The 25,006-nt window shown below is 36.8% G+C and overlaps 1 protein-coding gene across 1 annotated transcript in view; it reads left to right on the forward strand.

The window, feature by feature from the left end:
• DNAH12 (dynein axonemal heavy chain 12) overlaps positions 1 to 25,006 on the forward strand; it is a 235,342-nt gene that overhangs the window by 203,752 nt on the left and 6,584 nt on the right. Inside the window, exons 61-71 of the mRNA XM_032647909.1 lie at positions 1,190 to 1,330; positions 6,416 to 6,574; positions 6,768 to 6,912; positions 13,532 to 13,682; positions 13,893 to 14,146; positions 14,659 to 14,799; positions 16,333 to 16,470; positions 17,767 to 18,000; positions 18,282 to 18,470; positions 20,493 to 20,596; positions 22,145 to 22,349. Coding sequence (XP_032503800.1) covers positions 1,190 to 1,330; positions 6,416 to 6,574; positions 6,768 to 6,912; positions 13,532 to 13,682; positions 13,893 to 14,146; positions 14,659 to 14,799; positions 16,333 to 16,470; positions 17,767 to 18,000; positions 18,282 to 18,470; positions 20,493 to 20,596; positions 22,145 to 22,349 — 1,861 coding nt within the window. The remainder of the gene's footprint in view (positions 1 to 1,189; positions 1,331 to 6,415; positions 6,575 to 6,767; positions 6,913 to 13,531; positions 13,683 to 13,892; positions 14,147 to 14,658; positions 14,800 to 16,332; positions 16,471 to 17,766; positions 18,001 to 18,281; positions 18,471 to 20,492; positions 20,597 to 22,144; positions 22,350 to 25,006) is intronic.

The following is a 25,006-nucleotide window of genomic DNA, read 5'->3' on the forward strand; positions in this document are numbered from 1 at the left end:
TGGGGCTATATGTATATGTATAGCTGATTCACTTTGTTATAAAGCAGAAACTAACACACCACTGTAAAGCAATTATACTCCAATAAAGATGTTAAAAAAATCAATCAATATGGTATACTACATTAATAAAAAGAAGAGAGAGAAAAAAAGATGTGGTATATATGTACAGTGGAATATTACTCAGCCATAAAAAAAGAATGAAATAATGCCATTTGCAGCAACATGGATGGACCTAGAGATTCTCATACTAAGTGAAGTATTCTAGACTGAGAAAGACAAATATGGCATTGCTTGTATGTGGAATCTAAAAGAAAAAGACACAAATGAACTTATTTCCAAAGCAGAGAGAGACAGACACAGAAAACAAATTTATGGTTACCAAAGGGGAAAACAGGAGTCGGGGGAGGGATACATTAGGAGACTGGGATTAACGTATACACACTACTATGTATAAAATAGATAACCAACAAGGACATACTATATAACACAGGGAACTATACTCAATATTATATAATAACCTATAAGGGAAAAGAATCTGAAAAAGAATATATAGATTTATATGTATATATATAAATGTATAACTGAATCGCTGTGCTGTACACCTGAAATGTACACAATATTGTAAATCAACTATACTTCAATTTAAAAAAAATAATGTTGCAGTAAACATAGGGTGCATATATCTTTTTGAATTAGTGTTTTTGGAGTTTTGTGGTGGGTAAATACCCAGAAGTGGCATTGCTGGATTGTATAGTAGTTCTATTTTTATTTTTTTGAGAAACCCCCATACTGTTTTTCATAGTGGGACTATGTACCAATTTACAATCCCACCAATAGTGCATGAGGGTTCCCTTCCAATGATAATATCTTATATAACTATAGTACAATATCACAACCAGGAAGTTCACACTGGTACAATCCAGAGAGCTTACTCAGATGTCACCATTTTTATTGGGCTGACCAAAAAGCTCTTTCGGGTATTTTCCTGAATAAATTTTTTGGTGAACCCAATATATGCACGTGTGTGTGTGTGTGTGTGTGTGTGTGTGTGTGTGTGTGTGTAGTTTCATATTTTTAACAGTGGTTATTTCGATAAAATAAAAACAACTTGTATGTTAATTAACATGTTACTTATTTTTTCTTAGTTTTACTTGACTCAATATATTTTCCTTTTTTTTTAACCTTTCAGTAACAAATCCAAAATTTTGGAAAAGCGCCTACGATATTTAAATGACCACTTCACATACAACTTATATTGTAATATATGCCGATCACTGTTTGAGAAGGACAAGCTATTGTTTTCTTTTTTATTATGTGCCAATCTTCTTTTGTAAGTTACTTGCTTTTTCTTTATTTTAAAAACTTGCCTGGGGCTTCCCTGGTGGCGCAGTGGTTGAGAGTCTGCCTGCCAATGCAGGGGACATGGGTTCGTGCCCCGGTCCGGGAAGATCCCACATGCCGTGGAGCAGCTAGGCCCGTGAGCCATGGCCCCTGAGCCTGCACGTCCGGAGCCTTGCTCCGCAACGGGAGAAGCCACAATAGTGAGAGGCCCGCGTACTGCAAAAAAAAAAAAACTTGCCTGGAAAACCTAATCAATGGCTTCTCACAGAAGGATATCATGTTTTAGCTCTGCATAATTCATGATTTTACTTGTACATTTCTCTATAGTAGTATTGGTGTTTTGATGTTTGATTTTTAAAATTTGGATCATACAGAAAATCTCACAAAATGTTCAGGTACAGTTTGGTAAATTCGTACAAAGCAAAAATCTGCGTAACTACCACTCAGATCGAGAAATAGAGTTTTCAGGGAATTCCCTGGCAGTCCAGCGCTTAGGACTCGGTGCTTTCACTGCCGGCCTGGTCAGGGAACTAAGATCCTGCAAGCCGTGTGGCGTAGCCAAAAAAAAAAAGAGAGTTTTTAGATTGACTTCTTTCACTTAATAATACGTATTTAAGATTCTTCTATGTCTTTTCATGGCTTGATTGTTCATTTCTTTTTAGCACTGAGTAATATTTCATTGTCTGGATGTACTGTAGTTTATCTATTCACCTACTGGAGGACACCTTGGTTGCTTGCAAGTTTTGAAAAGTATGAATAAAACTTCAGGTTTTTGTGTGCACATAAGTTTTTAACTTATTTGGTTAAATACTAAGAAGTGTGATTGCTGGATCATGGGTAAGAGTATGTTTAGTTTTATAAGAAACTGTATTCCAAGAGATTCCATGCAGCATCTCAGCATTTTTAGGAATCTTGGCTTGTGGTCCTTGATGTCCTGAATGTTGAAACTGACCCACACTCTGGAAAAAGCAAAAACTCAGGCCAGAACATATTGGGCAGGGGAAGGTGCTGAAGGAGCACATTTATTTTCTCACTCATGGGACCATTAAAATATTAAAAGATTTTTCTTCTTGACTAATATTTTCTCTGTGAAAATTACTTTGAAAATGGGTCCTAAGTGAAAGTCTAAATCCATTCTGCATCACAGATCCCAGAAGAGGCTCAACAAGCATATAGGTTACATTCCTTAATCCATTGCATTCTACCAGCAATGAATGAGAGTTCCTGTTGAGTTCCAATGAATGAGAATGCAATGAATGAGAGTTCCTGTTGCTTTACAACCTTGCCAGCATTTGGTCTTGTCAGTGTTCTGGATTTCACCATTCTAATAGATGCGTAGTATAATCTTGTTTTAATTTGCAATTCACTAATGATATATAATATTGAAAATATTTTCATTTGCTTATTTGGTATCTTTATATCATTTTTGGTGAAGCATCTGTTAGGTCTTTTGTCCATTTATTAAGCAGTTTGGTTGTTCATCTTTTGTTGTTGAGTTGGATGACAGTCCTTTATCAGATACATCTTTGGGAAATATTTTCTCCTAGTGTGTAGCTTGCCTTCTTATTCTCTGTCTTTTGCAGAGCTAATGTTTTAAATTTTAATGAAGTCCACTTCATCGATTCTTTTTTTCATGGATTGTGCCTTTGGTGTTGTATCTAAAAAGTTATTGCCATACTTAAAGCCTCCTAGATTTTTTCCTATGTTATCTTCTAGGAATTTTATAGTTTTGCATTTTACAGTTAGGTCTATGATCCATTTTGAGTAAATTTTTGTGAAGTGTGTGCGTGTGTGTTTATATATATTTGTTTATGTTTTTCTTATTTTCCTTTCTTACACAAAGGGAATACACTGTAAATGTTCTTGTGCACCTTTTTCTATTAATATAAATGTAAGTCACTCAATAGAGATATCCTCTTTTTTTCAGCTTTATTAGGTGTAATTGCCACATTATGCAATTCCCCCATTGTAAGAATACAGTTAGATGATTTTTAGTACATTTATATAATTGTGCAACCATCACCAAAATCCAGTTTTAGAACACTTCCATCATCCCCAGAAGTTTCCTTTTGCCAGTTTAGTCAATTCCTGCTCTTACTTCCAGCCCCAGGTAATACTGATCTGCTTTCTGTCTCTATAGTTATTCCTGTTCCAGAACTTTTATGAGTGAGACATTAGATGGCCCAGAATATGATCCATCTTTGTAAATGTTCTACGTGCTCTTGGAAAGAATGTGTATTTTTCTGTTCTTGGGTGGAATGTTCTAAAATGTCAAGGAGGTCAAGATGGTCCATATATCGTCTATATCTTTATTGATTTTCTATCTACTTGTTCAGTTATAGAGAGAGAGTTGGAATCTCTAACTATAGAGACTTTTCCTTGCAGTTCTATCAATATTACTTTGTGTTTTGATGCTGTTATTAGATGTATAAATGTTTAGGACTGTTATGTCCTCTTAATAAATTGACTTGACTTTTTAAAATCCCTGGTAATATTTATTGCTCTGAAATCTACTTTGTATGATATTATTGTAGCCCCTCCAGCTTTCTTTTGAATAGTGTTAGCATGGTATATATTTTTCCATACTTTTACTTTTAACCTATTTGTTTTATATTTAAACTGTGTCTATAGACAGCATGTAATTAGGTCTTACTTGTTTTATCCAATCTGATAATCACTACCTTTAATGAAATTGTTTAGACTATTTACATTTAATGAGATAATAGATAGAGTTATGTTTAAATCTACCATCTTATGATTTATTTTGTTTTGCCCATCTTTTCTTTGTTGCATGTTTCCTCATTTTCTATTTTTCTTTTTTTTTGGGAACTTAGTGTCTGTTTTATTTATTTTTTTAACCTGTGGGTTTTATTTTTATTTATTTACATAACAGGTTCTCATTAGTTATCTGTTTTATACATATTAATGTATACATGTCAATCCCAATCTCCCAATTCATCCCACCCCCCTTCCCCCCTTGGTGTCCATACATGTGTTCTCTACGCCTGTGTGTCTATTTCTGCCTCACAAACTGGTGCATCTGTACCATTTTTCTAGATTCTACATATATATGTTAATATACGATATTTCTTTTTCTCTTTCTGACTTACTTCACTCTGTATGACAGTCTCTAGGCTCATCCACGTCTCTATAAATCTATTTTTCTTTAAATTGAGTATTTTTATGATTCCATATTATCTCCTTTGTTGGTTTATTAGCTATAATTTTATGTTTTATTATTTTAGTGATTTGTTTAGGGTTATAGTATACCTTTGAACTTATAGTCTATCTTCAGGTAAAATTATACTACTTCATATATATATAAGAACTGAAAACAATATACTTTTATCTTTCCCCTCATAGCTTTTGTTTTATTGTCATACATTTTACTTGTATATATGTTATAAAGCCCACAGCATGTTGTTATTTTGCTATAGTCAATTATGTTTAAAAGAGACATAAGTAACAGAAAAATGTCTTTTATGTTTATCTACTAGTTACTATTTCTGATGCTCTTTATTCTTTTTTGTTGATTCAAATTTCCATCTACCTGAAATTTCCTTGAACATTTCTTATAGTGTAGGTCTACTGGTAATGCATACTTTCAATTTCTGAGAAAAAGTCAGTGAATTTTTCTTTCAGATTTTAATTTTTTATCTCTAGAAGTTTCATTTGGTTATTTTTTATTTTGCCCACTTCTCTCTTCATTATGTTCATGTTTCACTTTCACTCCTTCAGCATGTTTATAATAGCTCTTTTAGCATTCTTATCTGCTTGTTATATCATCTCTATCACTTCTACATCGTATCTATGTACTGACTTTTCTCCTGGTTATGGATGTTGTGAATTTTACATTGGTAAGTGCTGGGTCTTTTTTTTTTTTTTTTTAACATCTTTATTGGAGTATAATTGCTTTACAATGGTGTCTTAGTTTCTGCTTTATAACAAAGTGAATCAGTTATACATATACATATGTTCCCATATCTCTCCCCTCTTGCGTCTCCCTCCCTCCCACACTCCCTATCCCACCCCTCTAGGTGGTCACAAACCACCTAGCTGATCTCCCTGTGTTATGTGGCTACTTCCCACTAGCTATCTATTTTACCTTTGGTAGTGTATATGTGTCCATGCCACTCTCTCACTTTCACAGCTTACCCTTCCCCCTCCCCATATGTTCAAGTCCATGCTCTAGTAGGTCTGTGTCTTTATTCCTGTCTTACCCCTAGGTTCTTCATGACCTTTTTTTTTTTTTTCTTAGATTCCATATATATGTGTTAGCATACAGTATTTGTTTTTCTCTCTCTTTTTTAATTGCTTTAAAGAGCACTAGACTTTACTTTTGCAGGTACTTAAATTATACTGAATTCATTTGACCTCTTCAAGTCTTATTTTTAAGATTTCTTATGACAGTTTTAGAGTAGACTTTATTCTACAGCTAGGTTAGCTTCACTACTAAAGTATCTCCAGTGTCACTACTGAACTCCTCTGGTGTTCAATAAAGATTCAACTCTAGTTGGCAATAACTCATATATTCAGTCCTGTGTGAGCTCTGGTAGCTACTTAGTTTGCAGCTCCCCAGATATTCTTTGCCTGTCCTCCTGGGGTTTTACCCTACTCATACATAACTCAGCATTTAGCAATAGAATAAAAAGGATTTCTATGCAGATTTCTGGAGCTCCTCGTCCATGTATCTTCCTCTCTTCTGGTACTCTGCCCACAAATTGCAGCCACCTTAGCCTTCCTTAACTCTGATCTCTGTCTCTTCAACTCAGCAGTACTCTTAGATTCTGATTTGATTACCCTCATGCTTTGTAGTCTGAAAAGTGCCTCCTGGAGGTTAGCTGAGGCAATCATGGGGATCACCTTGTCTCCCTTTTTCCATGGACCACAGTCCTGCACTAGCTATTATAATTTCTAAAAACAATTGTTTCTTTTATTTTTTTTCCAATTCCTAGTTGCTTATAGCAGTAGGGTAGGTCAGTTCTGATTGTTTTATCCAGGCTATATAAGCAGAAATTGACTTCATTCAATTTTAAAACAACAATTTACAGCAGTCCTTATTTTGGGAACACAGGGCAAAGAAAGAGATTGAATACCAGGAACTGATGTTTCTTTTAACTGGAGGTGTAAGTCTTAAGAGTTCTGAGAAAAATCCTGATCCAACTTGGCTACAGGATAAAAGCTGGGAGGAAATCTGTCGTGCAAGTGAATTTCCTGCATTCAAAGGACTCAGGTAATTGTTTAAACACAATGACTTAGCATTGAATAGTAATGGGTAAATTTGTAATCTAGTGATTTTTTAATTTCATCTAGTGATTTTTAAAAAATATTTCTATAGCTGTCTTGATTCATCTCCTCATTTAACAATCTCTTTTTAAAATTTTTTCCCAATGAAAGGATAATCATTAAGCTTTTCTTTCCATTAGGAATCATTTTTGTGACAATATAGCTGAATGGCGGGAGATCTACAATAGTAAAGAGCCACACAATGCTAAATTTCCAGCACCAATGGATACAAGGCTAAATGAACTACAGAAAATCATAATTCTTCGGTGCTTAAGACCTGATAAGGTAAAAGACAAATGTGTTCTATTTGGAACCCAGATAATTTGCCATTTATGAAGTACTAGGTTTAAAGTTATTGTTATTTGGTACTTTAACCTTTATTTCAGATGCTCACATGGGTTCATTGAGCTCCTTGGATCTATAGGTTTATAGTTTTCCTCAACTTGAGAAAAACTTTGGCCATTATTTCTTCAAATACTTTTTTCCCATGATTCCAATTAAATATACATTAGACTGCTTGATATTATACCATAGGTGACTGATACTCTGTTAATTATTTTAAAATCCTTTGTATCACTGTACTTCAGTTTGGACAGTTTCTATTGCTATCTTTAAATTTGGTGATTTCTTCTTTTGTAGTGTCTAATCTGCTATTAATTCCATCCAATTAATTTTTGTTTCAGCAACTGTGTATTTTATTTACAGAACGTTAATTTTGTTCTTTTTTATATATTCTATTTCTCCTTTCATTCTGTTTATACTTTTCTTTAAATACTTGAAAACAGTTATAATAACTGTTTTTAAATCCTTGACTGCTAATTCCATCATTTCTGGATCTGTTTCTATTGACTGATTTTACTCTTGGTTATAGAGTATATTTTCCCACATCCTGGCATGCACAGTAATGTTTGATTGGATGCTCAACATTGTTTATGATTTTGATTTTGTCATCTTCCTTTAAAGATTGTTGACTTTTGTTCTGCTGGTTCAGGATTAGCAAACAACACCTCTGGGCCAAATCTAGCCAGTGACCTATTTTTGTCCAGCCCATGAACTGTATATGATTTTTGCATTTTAAAGGGTTGTTTTAAAAAAAAATAATAGGGCTTCCCTGGTGGCACAGTGGTTAAGAGTCTGCCTGCCAACGCAGGGGACACGGGTTTGAGCCTTGGTCTGGGAAGATCCCACATGCCGCAGAGCAACTAAGTCCATGCACCACAACTACTGAGCCTGCACTCTAGAGCCCACAAGCCACAACTACTGAGCCCACATGCCACAACTCCTGAAGCCTGCACGCCTAGAGCCCATGCTCCGCAACAAGAGAAGCCACCGCAATGAGAAGCCCACGTGCAGCAACGAAGATCCAATGCAGCCAAAAATAAATAAAATAAGTAAATTTAAAAAAGAAAAGAAAAAGAAAAAGCAGCAGAAATTGTATGTGGCCCACAACACCTAAAATATTTACTATCTAGCTCTCTATAGGAAAGGTTTACCTACCCCTTTGACCATACAGTTAAATTCAGATTGCTCCTTTCAAAGATTGTTTTAAGATTTGTTAGCGCAGGTATTGAATAGCCTTTACTCCATGGATAGTTTAGTTCCATGGCTAAAGTATGGTCCTTCTAGGGCCTTTACTGAATGCCCCAAGTGATCACCAAGGGCTCTCCATTGTGGCTACTGGGAACTTGAATGATTCCCAGCCTTTCATGAACTCTGGTAGCTCCTCATATCCCAAGTTCACAGCTCCCCAATCACTCTTTGCTTGGCCTATGTATACATACCATGGTGTTCAGCAAAGATAGAAGGACAATATTATGCAGATTTCTGAGCTCTTTCTCTGGATACTTCCCTTCAAATTTGAACTCTGAAACTTCCAGCAGCCTGAGCCTCCTTGAACTCTGATTCCTGTCTTCCCAATTCAGCAACACTGTGTTGTACCACTTTCAGTTGCTCTCCTTGTTCCACAGTCTGGAATGTATCTCCCAGAGGAAAGTCAAGGGGATAATAGGTCTCACCTTGTTTGTTTCTTTTTTTATCAGGAATCGCTGTCCTGTACCACCTATTGTCTGAACAGCCTTATGTCTGAAAATGGCTGTTTCATTAATATTGCCCATTTTTTAGTTCTTTATGGCAAGAAGGTAAATCTGGTCCATTTCCTCAATATTGACTAGAAGCAGAAGACAGTAGAAAATCTTGAATGTGTCATAATTTTATTAGTTCAAACAAGCACAAAAATCTTTCTTTAGGTGAAATAAATAGGCTGATACCAATTTTCATACACTCGAGAAAAGTGTTATAGTGTTACGAAAGGAAAAATTTTAAACAAAAAACTAAAAGCTAACTTATAAATACTACCAAATGTAAAGTAGATAGCTAGTGGGAAGCAGCCGCATAGCACAGCGAGATCAGCTCTGTGCTTTGTGACCACCTAGAGGGGTGGGATAGGGAGGGGGTGAGGGAGACGCAAGAGGGAAGAGACATGGGGATATATGTATATGTATAGCTGATTCACTTTGTTATAAAGCAGAAACTAAGACAGCATTGTAAAGCAATTATACTCCAATAAAGATGTTAAAAAAAACCCCAAAATACTAAAAGCTATGCTTATATATGTAGCTTAAAACTTTGAGTAAGTCACTTCACCTTTCTGAGTTCCAGTTACAACCACATATAAAATGAAGGTATTGAAAGTGATTGCAATGGTCCTGTCTTTTCTTTTTCCTTTTTTTTTTTTTACATTTTTTTCACAAGGAGCATTATCTAATGCTTCATTCAGTCTCTGAGTAGGTTCAAACAGAGACCTATATAATTACGTGACTTCTGAGTATTTCTCCTTACTCTATCTCCCAAAGACCTTTGTACATTATTAAAATGTACCTCATTCTTTCCTATCTGATAGTTGTATGTATATATATATATGTTCCTTTCACTAGAAAATGAGTCCCTTGAAGGTCAAAACAGTGCTTTATTCATTATTTTATCACAAATAGCTTCCCTTGTTCATGGTAAACTTAGGAATGAGTAGCTCTGCTTCTGGGAAACCCCTGCCTATTTGCATTCCACAGAATGGCTCTCTGATGACCAGTGGAGATGTTGTTTCAGTACCACGTGTGGGGTTACTGGTTTGTCTGCCATGCTTGGGATCCTGTGCTTAAACACCACACTGACCACACTGGAATACACAGTAATTGTCTGTCTACTTGGTAGGGTCTCCCACTGGACTCTGAGCTTCTTGAGGTCAGGACCCATGTCTTATTTTGTTCAGTATCTCCAGGACTTAAAGCAGTACCTGGCAGATGGTTGGACATCTCAATAAATATCTGTGAGTTGAGTTGAATTTAATTGCATTAAACCAAATTCAGTTAAAGTCTGTGTTAGTCAGGATTCTCCAGAGAAACAGAATCAGTAGGATTCTGATGATTTTAAGGAATTGGCTCACATGATTGTGAGAAGCTGGCAAGTCCAAAATCTGCAGGCTGCAGACCCAGGGAAGAGCTGATGTTGCAGCTTGAGTCCAAAGGTGGTCTACTGACAGAATTCCCTCTTCCTCAGTAGAAATCGGTCTTTTTTTCTCTTAAGGCCTTCAACTGATTGAATGAGGCTGAATCACATTATGGAGAGTAATCTACTTTACTCAAAGTCTACTGATTTATATGTTAATCTTATTTTAAAAATACCTTAACAGGTATTTAGATACTGTGCCCTAGCCAAGCTGGCACATAAAATTAATCATCACAAAGCCCATATCCAGGTCTGTTTAAGTCTCCATAATTTCTTTTCTAGAGTATCTTACATGAAGGATTAAAATATATATTTTAATATTATAGAAAAGTCTTATAACTTCTTCTCATGTTAAATTACTGGAACAAGATACTTTTTCTATAGAAAACTATCGTACTCGATTGCAGTTGCACCATTGCCCCTGGCCAGTGTGTAGGGTAATGCGGAGCAAGGTCTCTGCATCCTCAGCATCTCCCTTTCCTTAAAAATGTATACTGAAGATCTCCTGTGCTAGGCGGAAACTCTACATGGTGTTAATGGTAAAAGGATGAAAAAGATTTCATCATTGTGCATGTGTAGTTATTAAAGAAAGAAATAAAAAGCTGCTATGTCATTGTGAGCTCTTTATTAAAAAAAACCTTCAGGAGCCTGTCAATACCTGTAGAATAATGACAAAAGTACAGCTTTGCAGTCTTATTACCTTGGCTAATCAGACCTCTTTTCAGCTTGAAACTTCTATTTAAAACTACAGAATTGCTCACAACTACACAAAATTACCCATATAGAAGCTTCTTGAAACTTCTAGTATTCTTCTCCTTGAAACTTCTACTATTTAAAACTACAGAATTGCTCACAACTACAGTAAATTACCCATATAGAAGCCTCTATCCTTCCTCCCCATGTATTCCACAAACCTTCCAGGACCAAAGAAGCCTGTGATGATCACTCCTCTCTCCATCAAATTCTTACACATTCCCTTTAGAAATTCGTTTGGCGTTTAGAAGATAATGTCTGATACCTCTTTGTACTGATTTTTCTGCTGCTAATATTGATGAGCAGCCTTCTTTTATTTTTAATTAATTTTAATATAATTTATAAGTAAGTCACATCTTCCTGTGGTTCAAAACTGATGCACTGTTTTGAATCACATGAACATATGAATACAATGAAAAGTGTGCCTCCAGTCTCCATCTCTCAGTCACTCATCATCCTTCCTCTCAAGCAGTTAATGTTATCTGCTTCTTGTTGTCCTTTTATACACATATAAATGTACATACATATAAATTCTTTTTCTGTTTATTTTCAACACAAACGGTAGCATCCACTGTTTTGCATATTGCTTTTTTCTCTACTAATTCATAAATAGTGTTCTCTTTCTTTTTTTTTTTACAGTTGCATGGTATTCCATTGTATGAGTGTACAATAATTTCTTTAGCCAGTTCCTACTGATGGATCTTTATAATATTTATATATTATTTATTATAAAAATGCTGCAACGAATAACCTTATTCAAAAGTCATTTCTCACATGTGCAACTATATATCAGAATAAATTCCTAGGAACAAAATTGCTATGTCAGTGGATTTGCCCTCTGTAATTTTATGGATACTTTCAAATTGTCCTCAATGAAAGTTATACCAGATCGCTCTTCCTCAGCAGTGTATGAAAATATCTGTTTACCTGTACTTTTGCCCACCCAGTATGTTGCCAAACTTTTAAATTTTATTTATTTATTTTTGGTTGTGTTGGGTCTTCATTGCTGCGTGCAGACTTTCTCTAGTTGCGGCGGGCGGGGGCTACCCTTCGTTGCGGGGCGCAGACTTCTCATTGTGGTGGCTTCTCTTGTTGTGGAGCAGGAGCTCTAGGCATGTGGGCTTCAGTAGTCGTGGCACATGGGCTCAGTAGTTGTGGCTCATGGGCTCTAGAGCACAGGCTCAGTAGTTGTGGTGCGTGGGCTTAGTTGCTTCGCGGCACGTGGGATCTTTCCAGACCGGGGCTCGAACCCGTGTCCCCTCCATTGGCAGGCGGATTCTTAACCACTGCACCATCAGGGAAGCCCTGTTGCCAAACTTTTGGATCTTTGCCAATCTGTGCAGAGAGGTTGAGGATTCTGGGGCTGATCGAGGTGGCAGTAACGCACATGAGTTTCATTAGATGTTACTTTGACAGGTTTGTTTGTTGGGGAGGGAGAAATCCCTCATAGCAGGTGTCTGTCCAGAGGCTGGGAGTGAGGGGAGGTCTACAACTCCAAAGGAGAGGGGAAGGCAAGGGAATCCCTAATGGAGAGGGGACTTGTGTGGTGTCTGGACGACATTATTCATCAGCATGGCGGCTGAGAGTCTCTGTGTCAGAGCTCTGAAGGGCAGCAGTGGCTTGGGGTCTTTATATCCTGGGGCTTATCTTTTTATGGCTAGCAGATGTTGGGTGAAAAGTAGGCAAACTCTAAATGGTTAAAAATCTGCTTATTTGGGCTATGTTTAAAACAGTTGAATATGCAACATTTTGAGTTTGGTGCCAGTGGACTTTTGAACTAACAGGTTTTAGCCTACTGTGAAAAATAAACAATCCAGCGGTAAATACACACAGGCTATCTTTGTCCCATTTATATAACAAGCTGATGGTGAAAAATGGTATCTAAGTATAATTATAATTTGTATTTTTCTTATTTATAAGTATTAGGGTATAGACAAAGCTGCTATAACAAAGGGACCTAAAGTACAGTAGCTGAAACAAAATAGAAGTTATTTTCTCTATCTCTCCTAACAGCCCAGAGTATTTGCTTGATGGCTGGCAGGGCATCTCTGTTCTTGAGATCATCCAGAGATTCAAGTTCCTTCTCTCATACTAGAGAAGACTCCTAAAGTGTGGTCCTTGTCAGTGAGATTGAAGCTGGGTCATGAACACCACATCTGTTGAACAGGAAAAGAGAGTGTTGAAGGCAAACAGTTTGCTTATAAAAAATAGGATCTGGAAGCTCCATATATAATGTCCATTTGTATTTCTGTGGCCAAGACTTAGTCACATGGCCACATCTAGCTGCATGAAAGGTTGGGAAAACTTGGGGTTCTGTTACCAAAAGGAGACACAGAATGGGAACAGTTTGCAGTCTCTGCTATACTAAATGAGGTTGAGCATCTTTTCCTATGCTTAAGATCCATTTCTATTTCATTTTCTACAAACTCTTTATCTTCTTTGCCCATTTTCTTTTGGATTGTTAGTCTTGCCCCATCAATTTATAGATACCTTTTATATATTAGGAAAATTAGTGCTTTGCCTATGATATGCTGCATGCTTTTCTTATCCATTAGGCTCATAGTTTACTCTGTCGGTTTTCAGTAATAATCAAAGTTGTTTTGTGGAATAAAAGTTACTCTAAAGATCATATTTTTTCTCTCTTCAACAGATAACTCCAGCCATAACTAACTATGTAACTGAGAAACTAGGGAAAAAGTTTGTAGAGCCTCCACCATTTGATTTGACAAAGAGTTATTTGGATTCAAATTGCACCATTCCCTTAATTTTTGTGTTATCTCCAGGAGCAGATCCCATGGCCAGTAAGTGCATAATGTCAACTTAATAAATTATAAATAAATCATCTCGTTCAATATCTATTTCTTAGATGAGTGTAAATCAGTAAATTCGGTATTTATAAGGAAAGGTAACTAGAATTTTTCACAATTAAATCCTTATACACTGAAACATAAGGCATATTTTATAATTTTAGAGTAAGCAGTGAAACCATTTATTTTTTTGTGCCCTCTTAGGCCTACTGAAATTTGCAAATGATAAAGCTATGTCTGGAAATAAATTTCAAGCTATTTCACTGGGACAGGGACAAGGGCCAATTGCAACAAAAATGATTAACGCAGCAATAGAGGAAGGAACTTGGGTTTGCCTACAGAACTGTCACCTCGCTGTCTCCTGGATGCCCATGTTGGAAAAAATATGTGAAGATTTTTCTCCCGAAGGCTGTAACTCATCCTTTAGGCTTTGGCTCACAAGTTACCCATCTCCAAAAGTATATTTATTTCCTATGGAGTTTAGTACATTTATTTGGTTATGTGTTATTGATACATTGTATATCTTAAATGCTTAACCTTAAGAGGTTTTAAAAATATTTCTGGAGTCCTCCCTTATACCTATTTTTAATCCACTAGTGTATGTATTTTTTTTTTTTTTTTTATAAATTTATTTATTTATTTTTGGCTGTGTTGGGTCTTCGTTTCTGTGCGAGGGCTTTCTCCAATTGCGGCGAGTGGGGGCCACTCTTCATCGCGGTGCGCGGGCCTCTCACTGTCGCGGCCTCTCTTGTTGAGGAGCACAGGCTCCAGATGCGCAGGCTCAGTTGTGGCTCACGGGCCTAGTTGCTCCGCGGCATGTGGGATCTTCCCAGACCAGGGCTCGAACCCGTGTCCCCTGCATCAGCAGGCAGATTCTCAACCACTGCGCCACCAGGGAAGCCCTAGTGTATGTATTTTTAGGACTTGAGTTGGTTATCTAGAGTAATGCTCTTTGTTTATTTTGTCTTAGTTCCCAGTAACAATTCTACAGAATGGAGTAAAAATGACTAATGAGCCTCCTACGGGTCTTCGGCTAAATCTCCTCCAATCATATCTCACTGATCCAGTTTCTGATCCTCAGTTTTTCAGTGGATGCGAGGGAAAGGAACTGGTAATATTCAGCCTCTGGAACTTTTAAAATGTGTTTTTATAGTGAAAAAATATGAAAACATAAATATTTTATTTAATATTAAACTTTAGGCATTTCCTAAGAAGATAGAAATTCTACCTATGTTATTTTATTCCCAGTTGTTTGTGTTCTGCTTCCCATGTAGTAGATACTCAAATAAATATTTGTTAAATGAATGAACATTTCTTAGTTTGTACAAAAGTCCAACAGTGCATTTGATTAAGACAGTTCAGACCCAAGAGTAGCAATCTATTTTAACATTATTTATTCTTTCAACAAATATGTTTGTTAGGTACGATATAATGCAGTGAGAGTAAAATAGACACTGCCATCACCAAAAAAGTCTGTCTTCATGGAAATTCTAGTAATAATGTTTTGACATATTAATAACACTCTTCAGTGTATCCGTATGTAAAAAAGTTTTGCACATGGTATTGAGGATGTTAGGAGTTCCAATAAATAGCACTCCTTTTCTCTGCCCAAATTCTTACCAGTTAAGAAACAGGAAAAAGTACAAACATATGGGAACCAAATTATAACCTTAATTACTGATATAGACTAGGATGGAAGATGTAGTTTACATCTGTGAACAAGTGGGCTTAGTATTACTGAACCCAGAATTAAGTACATTTATCTACCCAGAGGAACAGAGGAAAACTTCCTTCCCTGCAGGAAGCTCACTTCTAAGAGAGGAAAGGGAAAAGCTGAGCAAAGCAAATTTGCTTGACTTTCCCCAAATTTATCCGTCAGATAGGTACTCCTCCCTCCACCAGTGAGTATAAGGATGGAGAAAATCCAGGAGTGTTACATTAATTGAAGTTTCCTTGCGTGGAAGGAAACATCAGTACTAAGGAGATTTTGCACACACCCTTTAAGAGTGGAGTCTCTGTTTTCTATAGCCTACCAGCTCTCCTGAACATAAGCCCTGCTGGCTTTCAAAGCCTGACGTTCTGGAGGTTTGTCTTCTTAGTGCAGGACCCCTACACTGGGGAGCCCAATGTGGGGCTCAGACCCTTCACTCCTTGGGGAGGACCTCTATAATTGTGATTTTCCTCTCATTTGTGGGTCAGCAAACCTGGGTCCTGACTACAATATGTCTCTGATCCTCCTACCCATCTTGTGGTTCTCTCTTTATGTCTTTTGTTGTGGAAAATCTTTTCTTCTACCTTCAGTTTGTTCTCATAGATAGTTGCTCTGTAAGTAGTTGTAATTTTGGTGTATCAAGGAAGGAGGTGAGTTCAAGTTCTTCCTATTCTGCCATCTTGGCATGTCTCTCTAGCACTATTGCATTTTAATAAAGTATAATGTTATTGTAGTTTGTCTAGCTTGGAGATTTTGGATAAGTCATAAGATTAATACTTTTTATAGTAAGCATTATTTTGATAGTCTTTCTAAATAAAAGTTTGTAGAGATATATGATCATAGAACCTTATAATGAAAGATCATCAGTTCCCCTCATTTTAGTAATGGAAATCTGATCAGATTTTTTTCTTGTTGCATATTTTTGTCTAAAAGGCATGGGAGAAGTTACTCTTTGGAGTTTGTTTTTTTCATGCCCTTGTGCAAGAGAGAAAGAAATTTGGTCCTCTTGGTTGGAATATTCCATATGGATTTAATGAATCAGATTTACGCATCAGTATTCGACAACTACAGGTAAAATTAGAAAGGAACTAACACTGATGGAGGATCACTGTGTACCAGGCCCTAGGCAATTCCCTTTGCTTAGAATGACTTATTCAGTTCTCCCAACACCACTAATAGTTGGCTAGATGGTATTAATAATTATAATTTTGCCTTATAAAGCATAATCTCCATCTGCATTTTTCTGCTGCAAATAATGGGAAACCTGATTCAAACTGGCTTAAACCATAATGAAACTTTTTATCTCACATAAAAAAAGAGTTGCAGAGGAAGGACAGACTCTGGAGTTGGTTGATTCAACAAAAGCGTTGCCATCAAGGACCCTAGTTCTTTCTTTTTGCAGTGCCCTCCTCAGTGTTGGCTTTATATAGGTCCTCACTATACTCTACTCTTAGCCTCCACTCAGTCAGATCTATGATTTAGCTCTATCAGTCAACAAAAACAGTAGAAAAAGAATTTATTGAAAGAATATTGGGTACGTTACAGAATCACCAAGATGGCTGGAGAGCCAAGGCATACATAGTCATATCCAGAATCATATCATGTCTGGTAACAGCATTCCTTCTACTCTTATTAAATATCAGACACCACAGCTCATAGCTGCCACACAGACACTAGTCTACTACATACTCTCTGATGTCATCAAAAAAATTCTTTGCTGTTCCTGCTTCTTTGCACCCTAAACCCCAGTTCAGTCTAGGATGGCTACATCTGAGTTTCCAAGCCCAGGTCACAAGCCTAGGCTTTAGCCATAATGGAGGCTGAGAAAGTGAGTGGTCGGCTTTTTCAGTTTCTGTAGACTTACAATGAAACATGAGATGCATGAGATGGTCAGCAGCCCCCCACCAAAGGAAAAAGATCAAATGTCCGCTATAAATTACTACTCACTCAGACTTTGAACTAGGCACATTACTTACGTGAATTTTAATTCTCACAGCAACCCTGTAAGGTGGGTATTATCCCTATTTTGGAGAAAACCAAAGCTAAGAAGTAAATTTACCCATTGAGGTAAGATTTGAACTCGGGTCTGTCCAACTCCAATACTTTCCCATTATTTCTGTCATGTTTTACCAAATATATTAATCCAACTAGACAACCACAGAATATTGTATTTTTCTGCTTCTGTGCTGTGATAAGGGCCTTTATGACATGGGGCTTCAAAACAACCATGACGATAATTCTTCCAACCCCACTTCCATGTATATAGATTGATGGATGATTGATTGATTGATAGTGAAGGCCATCTTAAAGTGGAAATGAAGTGAAATACTTTAAGGTTTTTCTCATTTCATTTTTCCTTTGTTTCAGTTATTTATAAATGAATATGATACAATTCCATTTGAAGCTATCTCTTACCTGACTGGAGAGTGTAACTATGGAGGAAGAGTGACAGATGATTGGGACAGACGTCTCCTCTTAACCATGCTGGCTGACTTTTATAACGCAAACATAATTGAAAACTCTCATTATAAGTTTTCTCCCAGTGGAAACTATTTTGCACCTCCCAAAGGCACTTATAATGAGTACATTGAATTCATTAAGGTAACTGATATCACTGAAAATAGGGTGAGATTCAAGTGTGATTTTTCTAAAAAGCAAATAGTGAAGTAGTCCCCCATAATGTATAGGATTAGACAAGTACTATGGTTCAATCAGCTTTCAATATATTTTGTTTCTAGTAGTTACTGAAAACTGGAAAAGTTTGATTCCTCTGTTGTTTGATGTTTAGTTGATTTTTAACCCTTTTTGGTCTGCACATGTCTACCTTATGAATTAATGTATCCAGTGAAAATGTGATGCTTGTTGAATCTATTTTCTGGTAGAAACTTCCATTTACTCAACACCCTGAGATATTTGGATTACATGAAAATGTTGATATCTCCAAAGATCTTCAACAAACAAAAGTCCTCTTTGAGTCCTTGCTCCTCACCCAAGGAGGCTCCAAACAGACAGGATCCTCAGGAAGTGCTGACCAGATTCTACTAGAAATTACCAAAGATATTCTCAACAAGGTAATGTTTAGCTTAAGGTACGTTACTTGTAATATAACATAAATCAAAATGGCACTGAAATGTCAACTTGAAAACTCCATTTAGCAGCATTATGACCTTGAGTGAGATACTTTGCCTTTCTGAACATTAGTTTTCAAATCTGTAAAGTGGTGATAATAGTACCAGCTGTATAATGTTCTTGTGAACATTAAGGAGATCATTAAATTAAAGTGCTTTGCATAATGCCTGGCAAATAGTAAGTTCTTAGTAACTACAGTTGTGGATAAGCTACTGAATATATGATTTATTATCATTTCTAAATAAAGATGGTGGGCCTACTTTTCTTTTTCTTTTTCTTTTTTTTTTTTTGCGGTATGCGGGCCTCTCACTGTTGTGGCCTCTCCCGTTGCGGAGCACAGGCTCCAGACGCGCAGGCTCAGCGGCCATGGCTCACGGGCCCGGCCGCTCCGCGGCACGTGGGATCTTCCCGGACTGGGGCACAAACCCGTGTCCCCTGCATCGGCAGGTGAACTCTCAACCACTGCGCCACCAGGGAAGCCCGGGCCTACTTTTTTTAAATGGAGGAAATGGTCTGAACTTGCTGGTTCAAGGAGGGAATGGTTTTTAATCTATACCTTCAGAAGTGAGGAGGCACAGGGAAATAAGATCAGCACTAAATTAACAGCTACAGCCTTTTTTTTCCCCCCATACTACAGCCCAATGTACTTAGCCCTCTTGGTAGAGTGGAATGATACTCTCTTTTCTCACTTTTTTCTGTGTCTTAAATTCAGTAAAGAACTACTAAGAGGACTTCATGGTGCTAAGCACAGATCTTCACAACTCCCCTCCAGGATAAATACTATAATTATCCCCATATTTCATTGTCAGGCACTCTGACAGAGCAGAACCTGACCCCTACCCCATCTGCCTTGAAAATCCACGGATGGCACCTACTCTACTCTCACAGTTGGTACCCTTGCCTTACACCAGTCCTTAAGTAGAGCCTACTCACCTTAAGCCTGGCTGTGGCCACTGGAGAGGAGAAAGGGGCAACACTGCCTTCTACCCCTGGGTAAAATCAAGCTAGTCTCCTCCAACCTCCACCCCTGGACTGCTGCTTCTGCCATTTGCCTCTTCTCACCCTCAGCCCCTTCTTCTTTGTGGTTTATCTCTTCGGGGCAAGGTTCTTGCCCTCCCAAAAGGGCTCTTACAAGATCCCTAGCAGGAAGTTACCTGGAAGTGGCATATAGGACTTAATTGGGGTAGAATGTTTGTGCTGAGCCAAATGTGCCTTGAGTGACACCACCTAATATGACTTAGAATTCTTTTGTACCACCCAAGGACCATTGCCTGGGGACAGTCTGGGCAGCTCAACTTTTTTAGTTTGGGAGTTCCCCCATAGGGAAATTCCTTTGCCCCTTTAAGAGTGTGAATTCCATTGTCTTGGGGCTTGATCACCAACACCAAAGTCCCCTTTATCACTTCTCCTCAAGTGTCTCTGAGATGCCTCATTGAAATCAGACACTCAATGGCCTTCTCTTTCCCTATGCCCTGGAACCTGGCTACATTTATACATTAATTATTTGATAGTGGTGTAAGCAAATCCATTTTGAGCCAATTGATAATTTATTGGAAATAAATTAAAAAGAGTTATGAAATGGTACATCAGTTTTATTAATGGAAAATAAAATTCAATTTACAAAAGAAAATTACACAACTTTTCAGAAATGTATATCTTCTTCATAGTACTCTATCCTGTAGTAAAGAGCATGGGCCTTAGTGTTAGAGATCTATGGATTTAAGCAGACCACTTTTGGACTCTGTACCTTTGGGCATTTACTTAACCTATCTGTACTTAAATGATAATGATGGCCATCTAATAGTGAATGGTAAAGATTACATGAGATAATGTTTGGAAAGCAGTTAGCATAATACTTGGCACATAGTAATTGCCTAATGTTAGCTATAATTGATATTATAGCTGAATGAAACTAATTATTTATTCTGAGAGTAATATGTGATCTTCAAAATCTGTTCTCTTAGCTACCAAATGACTTTGACATTGAATCAGCACTACTCAAGTATCCCGTGAGATATGAAGAGAGCATGAATACTGTTTTAGTACAAGAAATGGAAAGATTTAACAAGTAAGGAGCTCTATACCCAGTTATTCAGAAGGCTACCAACCAAAGTTGATAAAAAGTTACACTGGTATTGAATTAAAATTTTAAGAAAAAATTATCAAAACTTGCCATTTCATTAGAGTTCTTCTCCGTTTTTAAAGTTGCATAATCTTCTGCTCCAGAAGGGAAGGTATCTTTTATAATGTAAAAATGGTGATGAAATAGAGATCTGCTTTGACTGGTTAAAAATGTTCATTAATCATAATTTCTCATCCACCTATTGCTCTTCTCCTCAGGAAGTGAAGATGGAATGAGCCTTATCTTGGTCTATGTGTAAATACATCTCTTGTCATTTTTCTGCCATTGACACATATTCACCCCCCCCATTTTCTTCCTGAGTCTATCTGGATTGACTAGGTACCCTAAAATAGCAAACAAATTATTTGCTTTGAATTTTTAAAAATAAATTTATTTATTTATTTTTGGCTGTGTTGGGTCTTTGTTGCTGCACATGGGCTTTCCTCTAGTTGCCATGAGCGGGGGCTACTCTTTGTTGTGGCGCGGGCCTCTCATTGTGGTGGCCTCTCTTTTTTAAAAGAACAGGCTGTAGGCACATGGGCTTCAGTAGTTGTGGCAAGTGGGCTCAGTAGTTGTGGCACATGGGCTCAGTAGTTGTGGCTCGCGGGCCCTAGAGTGCAGGCTCACTAGTTGCGCTACATGGGCTTAGTTGCTCCGCGGCATGTGAGATCTTCCCAGACCAGGGCTTGAACCTGTGACCCTTGCACTGGCAGGCAGATTCTTAACCACTCTACCACCAGGGAAGCCCCTGCTTTGAATTTTCAAATTGAATTTTCTACAGTTAAATACTGGCTTAAGGAATGGAGAATTGTTTTGGTTATGAATTTTCTAGTGTTTCCAAGTTTGTTTCAGTTTCCAGACTTTTTGAAATTTTAAAATAAAGCATATTAAAACACTATATTGTCTTAATTAATTTAGTAATTCTTATACAAAGACCATATGTATTTACATATCATAACATACTATCTCTCAGTTGCTTAGGCTTCTAGGCTAAAACCCTCACTTCAGGTATATTTATGGTGTTCTTAGCAGTCTGGGCCTCAGCGGGAAACAAAGTACTTGCAAGGGTATAAATGAATATACACTGTATGTTTTAATTCAGTGTTTCCAAAGTTTCAGCCATTGTATCGTACCTTTATAACTTTCTTCATGTTTACATGTCACCTATAACATTATTTACCTGATATTTTTCCTTAAATCATTCTCTGTTTAAATTTGCCTGGTGTTAAGCAATAATACCTTGAAAGCACCAATTTTGATATGCAAGTTATATTATTTTCTATATTTAAAAATACATATGTAATAAATAAGATGAAAAATGTTCATCCAAGTATCACCTAAAATTACTTTATATTATCAAGTGGGAGGTGACCACACTTTGGGAATACACTCCCATAAAGCTGTGAATGGTATCCTGCTATTTCTTCTTCTGGAAAGACTGTATGTTGGTATTTACTATCATATATGTTGATGACACAATTTCTTTCCTTGCAGTTTAATTAAAACTGTACGCAACACTCTACAGGACCTTGAAAAAGCTATTAAGGGCGTGGTTGTCATGGATTCTGCTTTGGAGGCACTCTCTGGCAGTCTGCTTGTTGGAAAGGTTCCAGAAATATGGGCCCAACGATCATACCCAAGTCTTAAACCCCTAGGAAGTTACATCACAGACTTTCTAGCCCGGCTGAACTTTTTACAGGTTAAAAATTATATATAATATATATATATTATAATGTATATATTATTTCATTTTTTTGGAGATACTAGAAGAGATACTAGAAATTGGCTGTGGTCACTTGAATGTCTCTGAGTTAGATGAAATGGATTAGTAGTTTCATGATAATCTAATCAAAATTTTAGAATATTGAAAATTACACACATTTCAAAGTACTAGTAGAAAATTAAAATTTTATTTTACCCAAACCCAAGTAATATGTGACATTTATATTTTTGAAGATTCACAACTTGGTCTTGTGATTTTCCTACTGATGGTAAATCACAAAAAGAGCCTGAGGCTTGGATTTATCAATAATTGTCCATTATCTAGAAATCGGTGCTTCTTATCTCTTATCTCATAAAACCAGGGAGAAGATGGAGTGCTTTGAAATCTCCGAACGCTTCACCCTGCAATCTCACACATAAAGGATGTGTAAGGCAGCACACTCTTTTTCCTCCCCAACTCCTCCACTTGCCCCCATCGTATGGTTGATGCTTATGTGAGGATAGTGGGTGGGGAGAGCCCCCAAAATACATTTTGGAAATTCACATAGGTATATGACCTCTCAGTGTTCAGTTGCCCTTTTATTATACAAACGCTTTATTTGTTTCACTATAGAAGCTAATAACAAAATAACCCTACTTGTGAAGATGTGGAGCGATAGGCTTTCTCGTACATTGCTTTTTAATTTTTGCCAATCTGATAGGTCAAGCATATCTTTGTTTCAATTTGAGTTTCTTTGATTATTAGTGAGTCTGTGCTTCTTTTGGTATGTGTGTTTGCTGTTTGTGTTCTTTCCTGTGAATTGCCTATTCATCTCCTAAGCTGATTTTTCATGGGACTATTTTTGTTTGTTTTAAATTTTTTATAAAATTTTTAAAGGTTACTTTCCATTTACAGTTATTACAAGATATTGGTTTTATTCCTCACATTGTACAATACATCCTTGAGCCTATCTTACACACAGTAGTTTGTGCTTCCCACTCCTCCACCCCTACATTGCACTCCCACACTGGTAACCACTAGTTTTTTCTCTATATCTCTGAGTCTGCTTCTTTTTGCTGTATATACTAGTTTGTTGTAGTTTTTAGATTCCACATATAAGTGACATCATAAAGTATTTGTCTTTCTCTGTCTGACTTATTTTTCTTAGCATAACTTCCTCCAAGTCCACCATGTTTCCTCAAATGGCAAAATTTCATTCTTTTTAATGGCCAAGTAGTATTCCATTGTATATATATATACCACATCTACTTTATCCATTCATCTGCTGATGGACTCTTAGGCTGCTTCCATATATTACAATTGTAAATAAGGCTACTATGAACATTGGGGTGCATGTATCTTTTCAAATTAGTGTTGTTTTTTTCCCGATATATATCTGAGACTGGAATTGCTGGGTAATATGTTAGTTCTATTTTTAGTTATTTGAGAAACCTCCATATTCCACAGTGCCTGCAACAAGTTAAATTCCCACCAACAGTGTACAAGTGTTCTTTTTTGTCCACATCCTTGCCAGCATTTGTTATTTGTGTTAATTTTGATGATAGCCATTCTGACAGATGCAGGGCGATATCTCGTGTGTGTGTGTGTGTGTGTGTGTGTGTTTTAACATCTTTATTTGAGTATAATTGCTTTACAATCGTGTGTTAGTTTCTGCTTTATAACAAAGTGAATCAGCTATACATATACATATATCCTCATATCTCCTCCCTCTTGTGTCTCCCTCCCACCCTCCCTATCCCACCCCTCTAGATGGTCATAAAGCACCAAACTGATCTCCCTGTGCTCTATGGCTGCTTCCCACTAGCTATCTATTTTACATTTGGTAGTGTATATTGGTTGTACCTTCTCCCTTTTCATTTCTGATTTTATTGATTTGGGCCCACTCCCTTTTTTCCTTGATGAGTCTGACTAAAGGTTTATCAATTTTGTTTATCTTTTCAAAAAACCAGCTTTTAATTTCATTGATTTTTTTCTATTTTATTTATTGATTGATTTTTTTCTATTTTAATTTCATTGATTTTTTCTATTTTATTTTTTTTCTATTTATTCTTTTTTAGTCTCTATTTCATTTATTTCTGCTCTGACCTTTGTGATTTCTTTTCTTCTATTAACTCTGGGTTTTGTTTGTTCTTCTTTCTCTAGTTCCTTTAGGTGTAAGGTTAGGTTGTTTATTTGAGATTTTTCTTGTTTCCTGAGGTAAGCTTGTATCTCTATAAACTTCCCTCTTAGAACTCCTTTTGCTGCATCCCGTAAATTTGGGATTGTTGTGTTTTCATTTTCATTTGTCTCTAGGTGTTTTTTTATTTCCTCTTTGATTTGAATTGCCTCTTCATCTCCTAGGCCCATATTTCTTCGAAAATTTTTTTAAAAATTAATTTATAGGAGCTTTTTATGTAGATTATACACTTAACAAAAGAATCAGAATATAAGGGCTTTTTTTACATTTTTTTAAAAAATTTATTTATTTTTTGGCTGCGTTGGGTCTTCATTGCTGTGTGCGGGCTTTCTCTAGTTGGGCGAACAGGGGCTACTCTTCGTTGCAGTGTGCAGGCTTCTTGTTGCAGTGGCTTCTCTTTTTGCAGAGCACAGCCTCTAGGCACGCGGGCTTCAGTAGTTTCTGTCCCTTATCAAAA

The sequence above is a fragment of the Phocoena sinus genome, chromosome 11 (assembly GCF_008692025.1).
Source record: "Phocoena sinus isolate mPhoSin1 chromosome 11, mPhoSin1.pri, whole genome shotgun sequence".
NCBI lineage: Eukaryota > Metazoa > Chordata > Mammalia > Artiodactyla > Phocoenidae > Phocoena > Phocoena sinus.